Below are 12,092 nucleotides of genomic sequence, written 5' to 3' on the forward strand. Positions count from 1 at the left end.
AACATCTTGGGTACAGGAACTATTTCCTGGACCGAAATGGGTTCCTCAAAGAGATCCCCAGATAGATCATCAGGGTCTACAACCACCTGAGCTGGGGGGGTGGACCCCATGTGAGTTGAGATCTTAGCCTTATCTAAAATGGTTTTGAAATTATCCAAATTAAATAAGCCTGAAAAGGCCGGCTTTTTGGCGGGGCTTGCCTCATCCCCAGAGAATTCAGCTTCCTGCCTAGGAAGAAATTCCTCTTCTTCCTCCCAGTCTGACTCATCGGAGGCCACTGAAGAATGCAGGGACGGAGGTGGAAGGCTAGGAGTCATCTCTCTGGGATCCTCCTGGGGTTGCAAATGGTGGGTCTTGCGAGTGCGCTTGCCACCTTTTCGCATGCCTGCCTCAATGCCCTGGGAAATGGCCCTGTTAATTATTTCCTGCATTTCAGTGGATAGGTTAGGCCCTTGGTCCTCAATGGGGCGAACCCTTTGAGTGGGCCCGGGGATCGGCTGTTGAGGGGCTAAGGGCCCCATTGGAGCTGGTCCCTCCTCCATATCAGAGGGACAGGCAAAGAGATCAGCCTGATCAGCCATGGAATGGCCTGGAGAAGTTGCCATGGCCAAGGAATCCCCTTCCTCTTCACTATCAGAAATGGGGCCTCCCTGGGCTGGAGGAATTTCCCTGGAGGGCTCCCCAGGAGACACCGAAAGGGAAGATTGGGCCTGCTGTTGGGCTTTGGAAGACTGTTTTTCTAAGGCCTTCTGTCGCCTTAATGCATCTTTGTCTAGGCCTGAGCCCTGCTTGGGGCCATGCCTGGAGTAAGGCTTACTCCCTCTAATGGCCTCCCTGGCAGCTTTCCCGGCCTGTCTTACAGGGGCTCTGGAAGAGACACCCTCAGAAGTCTCAGGGGCCTGATCTGCCATGGTAACAATCACTGGTTGGGGCAGTAGGGGGATGGGAAAACCACCACTCACCACCTCCAGAAAGCCCACCGCAGCACGATGCTCCTGAGGAGACAGAGAAACTGCAAGGCCTGAAGTAGCTTGGAATTTCTTAGGCGCGAGCAGAATTCGCTCCCAGCACCTGCAGGAGAGTAAAGGAGGCGACCCAGCAGGCCAGATCCCACGCCGCTATCCCTTGCTTGGATTGGGGCCCAGGTCGCCGGTCACACCGGGCAAGTCTGACTCCACGCGGCTCCTGCAAAGAGCCAGGCACCAGGCAGCTGCGGCAAAAAACTTTTAAAAGTAAAGCCGGAAGATTGCGCAATCCAAGATGGCGGCCGGAACTCACAGGAGCTTTTCGCGCCAAATTTAAAGAGGGAAGAAGCCAAAATGGCTGCCCTGGAAGCCCACGCAGCAATTTGACTTGCTAGAAGCACAAATTGCAACGGAGGGCTTCCAGTGGGAATCGGCCCCCAGTAGGGGTGCCCCAACAGCGCTGGCGTCGGCACTCCGACCCACACGCTTCCCCCAACAGCTGCCTGCGGCTTCTAGGAGCCAGAGCAAAGCCCCGGACTCCAGGAGAGCCGAAAGGGTGAGAAAAACCCAATTAAAAAGGGAAAAAAAAACAAACTTAAATTTAAACTCACCAGCCTGCTCTAAAAATCCTTAAATATGCTGTTTTAAAAATTATTCCTCCTCTGGAGAGTCCAAGGAATCAATCTTAGAACTGGATAAATCTTAAAGCACGTCTACTGGGCTAGCTGAATTGAAAAATCTGGGGAGAGTCGGCACCAGAGGCGTGGCTTAAAGTTTCAATTCAGTTCTGGGCAGATTGGCTGTGTTTAACCCTTCTTTGGACTCTCCAGAGCAGCGCCCTGGAAAACTTATTATAAGTGGCAGTTTATTCCCAACAGGAAATAAAGCTTAGTCTATCTCTGAGCTAATTCCTGGCAAAGTCACAGGTGTAACATCTGACACGAACCAAGCTCGTAAAAAAAACAAGTTAAGCTTCTATTTCTGGTTCTCAGTAGGGATCCGACTTGTCCTACTGTTTCATTCATTACCTAGTTGGTGCCAATTTCCCCAATGAATGTTTTCCATTTTTTCCTTGAAAAAAAAAGTTCCTCTGGACAAAAAGTAAAACATTAGAAGCTATTTCTCACTACAGAAGAACACTTCCGTTTTCAAAAGGCTTTTTAAACATAAAGTGTGCTGGTAGAACTTTTCTAACAAATGTTATGAAAAAGTGTTAAGCTGTCATGGGCTGCAGCTCAGTTCAACAGATGTGATTTCATCTCCGTATACAATACGATCCAGAGGCATTCTGAACAGAAAGGGTGATCCTTTGCGATTGTGGTGACACGCAGACAACAATACACCTGCCCTTTGTGTGCTGATCAGCCTATACTTGAGGCCCTCATGGCAGCACCACAGAGCACAATTAACACTGCTAGTTTCTGGGAAAGATCCGTTTAACTTGTACATATTTTAACCTTGTATTTTATATTTGAAATTCTATGTCACCTAATAACCTATTTCCATTGTGATGCTTCTGACACAAATAAACCAACACATCTCCGTATTGTGTCACGTTCCGACGGTCACGTTGAATACAAACAGAGAGTCAGTTTGTTTGGTGAAAAAACTTTATCTCTATCTAATATTAGGTGATAACCAGCACTAAATGACAATGATACAAAGGTAAGAAAATCCAAGTCATTTCTAACCAAGTTAACACCATCACTCATATATATACCATTACCCCACCCAGCTCCACCCACAACTCCACCCAGATGACACGCAAACACCATCACCAATCACCATGACCCACACCCTCAGCCACACCCCCACTCAGTGTCATCATAGCCTCCTTCCTGGTTAGCCGCATCCGAGCAGAAGAGTTGCATCAGAGTAGGCAGTTGCAACCAAGTAGGAGAGTTACTCTGCAGAGTAATGAGGGACGCCTTGCAGAGCCCCATGCAGCTACAGGCTCCACCCTGAATGGCAGCCCGAGGGCTGACATATTATTGATTACCATAGACTAACGTGGCTTCCTACAATATCCACAATCAATAGATACCTTAGTAGGTTTGGTGCCCAGACAATGGCTAAGTTCTTGGTATGCATGTTTGTGATGGCACAATATTCAGCCAGGTGTGACAAATGCCTCATAAGGAACTCCAGGGTCCTGGGTGAGGGGAAAAAGGCAAGAATTTCAGAGAAATTAGCCTATGATGCTACAGTTTCAAAACAAAACAAAAACAAACCCAAGCTAAAGGGGATTGGGAAAAATTATCAGCAAAATGAAGTACCCTAATAAACAGACTCATATTTCGCTTTTTGAAAAATGTCCAACTCTTTGCTTCCTTGTTGCATTGTAATACCAAAGGAAGACAAATACAGTATATGTCACGTGGATCAACATAATGCTAAATGTTTCCAGCAGTCAAGGTTTATATAGGCACCGCGAGAATCCATCACTGGTGACTTATTTTCTAAAAGATGGCAATTGCCATCTTTGATGACCATTAGAGGGAGCCTCTACCACGTTATCTAGCTAAAGAACTGCACATTTTCTCTGTGCAGGGGAGAGGGAGAGGGAGAGGGAGAGGGAGGGGGAGGGGGAGGGGGAGGGAGGGAGGGAGGGAGGGAGGGAGGGAGGGAGGGAGAGAGAGAGAGAGGGAGAGAGAGAGAGAGAGAGAGAGAGAGAGAGAGAGAGAGAGAGAGAGAGAGAAGGTCCAGTTCAGATGATGAAAGCAGTATCAAGAGATTGCATAACGGACCAATAAAAATAGGTTAAACCATTGTTAGTAGATTTTGTGTACAGCAGGAACACATGGATCCTTTCAAATAATTCTAGAAATGAATGATATTTTGTGATATCAGTATCTAAGATTGATTTATGTTGATTGCTTATTTAGTATCCTATGACTATCACTAAGTGTTGTATCTTATGATTTATGATGAATGTATTTCTATGATGGCTATGATCATGATTTATCATTTATAGTTTTTATGTACACTGAGAGCATATGCACCGAAGACAAATTCCTTCTTTGTCCAATCACACTTGGCCTATAAAGAATTCTATCCTATTCCTATTTCTATTCTATTCTATTCCTATTTCTATTTCTATTCTTACTCTACTCTGTTCTTATTCTACTCTACTCTACTCTACTCTACTCTACTCTACTCTACTCATGATAAACAAATAAATATAATGGGACTCTAGTGTCTATTGACAAACAAGGGGATGCTTTCCTTGGTGTAGAGGCGTAAAACACATGCATCTATATTGCACTATAATCAGGTAATCCAACTTTAGTATAAATCAGGATGGAAAACCAGCTTTGAACACTGATGATTCAAATGTTCAAATAGCAATAGCACTTAAGACTTATATACCGCTTCACTGTGCTTTGCAGTCCTCTCTAAGAGGTTAACAGAGTCAGCCTCTTGCCCCCAACAATATGGGTCCTCATTTTACCCACCTTGGAAGGATAGAAGCCTGAATCAACCTTGACCCGGTTAGATTCGAACTGCCAAACTGCAGGTAGCCAGCAATCAGCAGAAGTAGCCTGCAGTACTGCATTCTAACCACTGTGCCACACTGGCTCAAATAGGCCCGAACCTAAGCCATTCGGCTCACGCTTAAAAAAGAATGTAGGCATCCAGACTGCTACTTTCTCTAAACTTTGGGTATCCAAACTTGGCAACTTTAAGACCTGTGGACTTCAACTCCCAGAATTCCCCAGCCAACCATTCTGTTAGTTGAAGTCCACAGGACTTAAAAGTTGGACTCCCTCGTTCTAAACCAGGAGTCCCCAAACTTGGGAACTTTTAAGACTTGTGGACTTCAACTCCCAGAATTCTCCAGCCAGCAGAGCTGGCCACAAGTCTTAAAAGTTGTCAAGTTTGAAGACCTCTGCTCTAAACAGTGACGGATATGGTGACGTGGCAAGGAAAAGAACAACTGCCAGACCTCCTAATTCTACAAAGCTGTAAGAAGCAAAGGATCTAGGATAAGAACAGATACAAGCAACAGTCAATATTCTATGTAGCCTTCACTGTGCTAAAAATTAGCGAGAAATCTCAGACTTCAGGGAGATCTATTTCTTTCCATCCCGAAAAGGGTTTCCTATTCAGTTTCTATGGCATGCTGAGTTAGACATCTAATCAAGGGATTAAACTCTCAAGTTTCCCATAACCACATCATGCCCTTCCTCTGATGCTGGATGGCTACATACTGTATGTAGCAAGCAGCAACGTTCTCCAAGCCAGCTACAAGAAAATCTCTTAAAACGTTTTCCAGATCTCTCAACCACTTCTCTGACTCACTTCTGCCAGCATTTGCATCTTATCCTTAATACGGATTGTATTGAGATGAGCTGTCCTACTTCCCTGATGACTCTTCAGCACATCTGCTATCTCTTGCTGCGATGCACAGAGTTAGACTCGCCTTTCAATTCTATTAAATTTTTAATTGACGATTCCGCCTGAAGGGCAAGATAAGAGCCAGTAATTTCTTCACATTTGTTCCCCTTTCGCGCCCTGGAGTTTAATATTTCTAGGAGGTATGCTGAGTTTTGCATGATGCTTCCACACCCACTTCATAGAGGATCAGCAGAGAGGACACAGATGTTTTGTCTTGTTACCGAGCTAAATGCAGTGGAAGTCAACCTCGTGTCATCTAAAATCTTTCAGGATACTAGAATAACAGAGTTGGAAGGGACCCTGGAGGTCTTCTAGTCCAACCCGCTGCTTAGGCAGGAAACCTTACACCACTTCAGACAAATGGTTGTCCAACATCTTCTTAAAAACTTCCAGTATTGGAGCATTTACAACTTCTGGAGGCAAGTTGTTCCACTGATTAGTTGTTCTAACAGTCAGGAAATTTCTCCTTAGTTCTAAGTTGCTTCTCTCCTTGATGACTTTCCACTTATTGTCCTACCATCAGGTGCTTTGAAGAATAGCTTGACTCCCTCTTCTTTCTGGAAGCCCCTGAGATATTGGAACACTGCTATCATGTCTCCCCTAGTCCTTCTTTTCATTAAACTAGACATACCCAGTTCCTGCAACCGTTCTTCATATCTTTTAGCCTCAGGTCCCCTAATCCACTTTGTTGCTCTTCTCTGCACTCTTTCTAGAGTCTCCACATCTTTTTTACATTGTGGGGACAAAAACTGGATGCAGTATTCCAAGTGTGGCCTTACCAAGGGATTACAAAGTGGTATTAACACTTCACGTGATCTTGATTCTAATTTCACAGAGGGAAGAAAGGATCCTCAATAAACCAACAAAGTATAGGACAACAGGTCCATCTCTTCATGTAAGTCAGGGGTGTCCAAACTTGGGAACTTTAAGACTTGTGGACTTCAACTCCCAGAATTCCCCAGCCAGGGAGTTGAAGTCCACAAGTCTTAAAGTTCCCAAGTTTGGACACCCCTGATGTAAGTAGTCCTCGACTTACAACAGTGACCATTCAAAGTTACAAAAAGACTGAAAAACAAGTGACCTGTGAGCCATTTTTCACACTTATGACCATTGCGGCATCCCCCATGTGATCAAAATTCAAATGCTTGGCCACTGACTCATATTTATGACGGTTTCGGTGTCCCCGGGTCATGTGATCACCTTTTCTGACTTTCTGACAAGCAAAGTCAAAGGGGAAGCCAGGTTCACTTAACAATGATATTAACCTAACAACTGCAATTATTAAGTTGATTCACTTCGTAAGGGTGGCAAATGTTATAAAATGGGGTAAAGCTCACTTAACAAATGTCTCACTTAGCAACCGAAATGTTGGGCTCAAATTCAGTCGTAAGTCGAGGACAATCCTGTACAGCCTTATGATTTTTTTTTGAACTCCCTAGACCTAGTGGTTCTCAACCTGTGGGTCGTGAGCCCTTTGGGGGTCGAGCGACCCTTTCACGGGGGTCGCCTAAGACCATCGGAAAACACATATTTTCGATGGTCTTAGGAACCGAGACACTAATTTTATGGTTGGGGGTCAACACAACATGAGGAACTGTATTAAAGGGCCGCGGCATTGGGAAGGTTGAGAACCACTGCCCTCGACTAAAGCAGAACGCACATTTCCCTAGCAATCTGTCATCCAAATACTAACCAGGCAAGATTCTGCTTAGCCCTTTAGCCAAAGCAAAATCAGCCTACCGGTTGAACAGACCAAGAACTTCAGAGTCTCTAAATAATTATTTTACAACCGCGTACGGAATGAGGAAGGAGGAAGGTTGTAAAACAGGGTGGAGACAGATTAGTGTTAATGGATGCCCATTGCTATCTATGTCTGCAGGGAAAACGGGACACGGGCTTCCACAAAAATCACCCAGGGTTCTCTTTTTAAATAACGTAACCACCAGTCCGTGTAAACACAATCGAAATAATTGTGCAAATAACCAAGTAGGCAGACCTGTAGTGCGGTGGTGGCAACTGCTGGATGACATCGTGGATTTTCACCAGTCTTTCTTCGTCGGTAGCAGCAGATACAGCATCCTGGAAAGAAATCCCAAAGTCTCAGCCCAGCACATTTCTTTCTTTTTTTTTCCTAAAGCCTTCCAGAGGGATACTATCAAAATCATAATGCAGAGCAAAAATAAATGGGTAGCTAAGTTTTGACTGAGTGGGAAGGGACCTTGGAGGTCTTCTAGTCCATTCCCCTGCTTTAGGCAGGAAACCCTACACCACTAAATCACAGGGTGTTAATCCTTTGGTATTCTGTACCAACTCCAATAGGCAGCAGAGTATGGGGCAGGGATGTCCAACTTTGGCATTCTGGGAGTTGAAGTCCACAAGTCTTAAAGTTGCCAAGGTTGGAAGCTCCTGTTATGGGAGATTTCCCCATATTTCTCCCTGGTAAAATAGCTATGAGAGTTATTCACTTATTTGGATCTCTTGGGACTGGAATTGAGAGCTCTTAAATCTATACAGGCATTGTCAACTAAATCTACCGTGTTTCCCCCAAAATAATCCTGTGAGTGGTTCTCGTAGGGATCCAGCGCACTGCTTTGCATTCTTACCGAAAATTTCTCATAGAGCTGATAGGTGAGCAGAGGATTGGGGAGTTCTCGAAAATAAAGTTTGCAGAGTGAACCCACACAGTGTATATCCTGAATATAGACATCTTTTGTCAAGTCAGGGATTTGTTCGGAGTCAAACTCATGCCTGAAGGGAGGGAAAAACAAAAGGGGAGGGGGGGAGAACATATTCAATCAGAAGACAACATGGTTTGCCTTTAGGTAAAGGTAATGGTTCTCCTTGCACATATGTGCTAGTTGTTCCTGACTCTAGGGGACAGTGCTCATCTCCATTTCAAAGCCGAAGAGTTAGCGCTGTCCGAAGACGTCTCTGTGGTCATGTGGCCGAAATGACTAAATGCCAAAGGCGCACAGAGCGCTGTTACCTTCCCACCAAAGATGGTTCCTATTTTTCTACTTGCATTTTTTACATGCTTTCGAAATGCTAGGTTGGCAGAAGCTGGGACATGTAATGGGAGCTCACTCTGCTATGTGGCGCTAGGGATTCGAACCGCTGAACTGCCAACCTTTCTGATCAACAAGCTCAGTATCTTAGCCACTGAGCCACTTGTGGTTTGCCTTTAAGTAAGATATAAGATCAACTTAAAACACATGCTATTTTTTTTTGTAAAGCTGCCTGTTTTTTTTCTAGATGGTTTTTTTGACAAGCAGTTTCAATCATCTTGCAGCCAATTAGTTTTCCACATAAAAAACTACTAGCTGTAAAGTGGATGAGGCAATTACATAAATAATTGCAAGATACGTGGCCCATGTCATAGAGTCACATTAAGTATTAAATGACAGCTTCCTGTTTAGATAAATTACCCATCTGTCAAACGTACAAAGCGAAAGATGAGTGAGAGGAATGAAATAAAGTCCCTGAAAGCCACCCCCAGCCCATATACAAGCCAAAGGAACCAGAACCTTGTGAGTTTATAATCCAAAATATTAAAAACGTTTACTATCCAAACTATTGTAGAAAGTTAACATCCATCCTTCTCCTGGAAGAAGAAAAAATATTTTGAGGAATATTAAAAAGGCAGAATATTATATTTCGCAAAGGGAGAAATGGAAACATGTTTCTAGAGGGAGAAAGCAGTCCCACCTTCCTTAATAGCCCACAGATGTCAGCACTTAAGAGATAAAGAGATAGATAGCTCTATTCATAAGCAAACATCCTCACCCAAGATCCAACAAAGGTAAGATTAACCCTTAGCCACAATAGGAATCGTTCAACGCCCCTTTCATTGCATCACCCTCACAAATCTCAACCAAACCTGGGAACTCAGACAAGCTATAGAGCCTGCTATGACCCCTACATAACCCCATGGGAGTCTGACAACAGCCAATAGAGTACATGTTCTTGCACAGGAACAGGAAGCTCAAGTGCAAAGCCCTCACTCTCAACTCCATGTGGTCAGCTGCACCAGGACCATGTGCTTGGTGGTTCTGTTCATCATTAAACCATCTTTCCAAGCAGCCTCCATGTTTCCAGTGTCTTTCTCCCAGTTTGGAACTGAATCAGATGGATATTTCTTCCAATTCCTTTTTTTTAAAAAAAAACCCTTCCTATACTTACCAAACAAAGTACAACAACTGTTTTTGAAACTTGCTTCTATATTACCTGCGATCCTACTGAACGTTCTTAAGTCAGATAGTAGCTCCAACTGTTTTCTGTCCTAACTGATTGTGTATTTTGGTTTTTCAGAAAAGAATCTTAAAATCCAAAAGGAAGCTTTGGAGCCTAGGAGAAATCGGGTTTTAGAAAAAGGACACCCAGCAGAGAGTGAAACTCACAGATAACGCACACAACCTTACCGTAATTTTTGGATATTGGATGCGATCCCAGACAGACGGTAGATTCCATCCACGATGCCGTGTTTTTCAATGAATTCAGTGCAACTCTTGAGGACCTGGGGAACTTAAAAGAAAAAATAAAAAGTGTGAATGGACCATCAGATGTTCTCATTTGCATCCTGGCAGACTGTGTCCATGCAAGATTCATTAGATCACGAAAGACTTCTGCCCAAGTAACACTTGTCTTAAAACTTTTGCTTATCCCATTCGTTTACAGATCCAAATTGAAATAAATATATTTCTAAAAGTGGCCTCAGATAAGTAAGTGCCACTGAGACCTGTCTGTAAAGTGTAGCTATTACTTTAGTTACCCGTATTATTATACTGCAGATTTAAACTCCTAGCCTCTATTTAAACTCACTCCTCTCTACAAGTAACTGGAGCTGCGGCAACATTCTATGGCAGGGGTGTCCAAACTCGGCAACTTTAAGACTTGTGGACTTCAACTCCCAGAATTCCCCAGCCAGCTCTGCTGGCTGGGGGATTCTGGGAGTTGAAGTCCACAAGTCTTAAAGTTGCCGAGTTTGGACACCCCTGTTCTATGGTTTACTAATAAACATTGATTCAGAATTCATACAAATTTGGAGACCACACACACACACACACACACACACACGTTTGCTTTTAGTATTATATGTTGTAGAAATCCAGATATCGGAATCTGTCAACCTGATATTGTAATGCACTCCTAACCAGCTGTAGTTTAGTCAAGAGGCCAAACGATTAAACAAATGTATGCTAAGGTGTCATATGTGGACCTACATTTTTCTACCATTTAATCCATAGCACTAAGCAGATGGAATATTTTCGCTAGGATAATGGCTTATTGATGATTATTCATCCATTGCCACCCAACCTGTTTTTCTTTCTTTCTAGGGATAAATAGAAACAGGCAGTATGGAGGATGGGTTTAAATAACAATGCATTTTTTGAGGCATACTGATGTTCGGGGACAATACTATACATCCTATGGAGGGCTGAAGCCTCCTGGTGGTTGCCATGCCTTGCTTAACTCATAAAAGGTAAAGCTTTCCCTTGCATATATGTGCTAGTCGTTCCCGACTCTAGGGGGCGGTGCTTATCTTCGTTTCAAAGCTGAAGAGCCAGCGTTGTCTGAAGACGTCTCCGTGGTCATGTGGCCGGCATGACTAAACACCGAAGGAGCACGGAAAGCTGTTGCCTTCCCACTAAAGGTGGTCCCTATTTTTCTACTTGCATTTTTACGTGCTTTCGAACTGCTAGGTTGGCAGAAGCTGGGACAAGTAACGGGAGCTCACTCCGTTATGCGGTGCTAGGGATTCGAACTGCCGAACTACCGACTTTTCTGATCAAGAAGCTCAGCGTCTTAGCCACTGAGCCATCACGTCCCTTTGCTTAACTCGTAAAGAGAGCTAAGTATCGCCATAGTTCTGCTTTGGATTTGTTGTTTCTTGACTGGCTGTAGCTAGAAGATCCCAAGGCCTCTGGATAAAAATAAGAAAATCATCTTAGGAATGTTGGCCTTTAGTCCACTCACTCTTGACCTAAACAGTTTCAGATTATCAAACCAGACAAGAAGTTACTCTTAAGTTAATGATTAACATTTCTATATGTGTCAGGATATATATTTGAGCGTATGAATCAGAGGAATAGAAAGGAGGCAAGCCACATGTACAGTTTCCAGAAGACATCAATTATATGAAGTTAATCAGTAACTGAAAACGCAGCAATACAGATTAGGGTCAATTGAAAAGCAGGTAGTATTAGGCACACATTAACATTCAGACTAACACACCAACCAACCCAGCAGCAAACTGTTCAAAGCAACCAATCCATATACTTTTAGCCCCCCCCCGCCCACCCCCCACAAAGGAGTAAAACAGATTTCATGGCAAACATTTTAAAATACCACTTTAAACTGGTATTTGCTGTGGTTAAAAAAATAACAAGCACACACATTTAAACCCTGGCAAATACCATGACTAAATAACTTTGAAAGATTTTTAGGGGAATTTTAAAACCGATTTGTATGTAATCTGCCAACTCACGTAAACTGAGAACTGACAAGAGATGCTGAATAGTTATAAATCTGTATATAGCAGGTAGCATTGTCTCAGGGCACAATTACAATACTAGTTTTCCCGGACGATTAGGTTCTCACTGAGTTGGAACATCCCCCAAATTATTAAAAGGAATGCTCAAGGAAAAGAAATGTAAAAGGGAGACCCAAGAAAGAAAGAGAGAGGGGAAGAGAGAGATCGCCTAAAGCCAATACTGAACCCGCTCTGCTTAT

At 43.5% G+C, this 12,092-nt stretch overlaps 1 protein-coding gene across 4 annotated transcripts in view; it reads right to left on the reverse strand.

Moving 5' to 3' along the window:
* Positions 1–12,092, reverse strand: part of ARHGAP32 (Rho GTPase activating protein 32) — a 167,578-nt gene that overhangs the window by 22,079 nt on the left and 133,407 nt on the right. For all 4 annotated transcript variants that reach the window (XM_081961288.1, XM_081961287.1, XM_081961289.1 and 1 more), the window contains 4 exons: positions 9,782–9,884; positions 7,967–8,111; positions 7,360–7,442; positions 3,010–3,117 (listed from right to left, as the gene is read on the reverse strand). In XM_081961288.1, coding sequence (XP_081817414.1) covers positions 3,010–3,117; positions 7,360–7,442; positions 7,967–8,111; positions 9,782–9,884 — 439 coding nt within the window. The remainder of the gene's footprint in view (positions 1–3,009; positions 3,118–7,359; positions 7,443–7,966; positions 8,112–9,781; positions 9,885–12,092) is intronic.

The sequence above is a fragment of the Natrix helvetica genome (assembly GCF_964273705.1).
Source record: "Natrix helvetica genome assembly, chromosome: 8".
NCBI lineage: Eukaryota > Metazoa > Chordata > Lepidosauria > Squamata > Natricidae > Natrix > Natrix helvetica.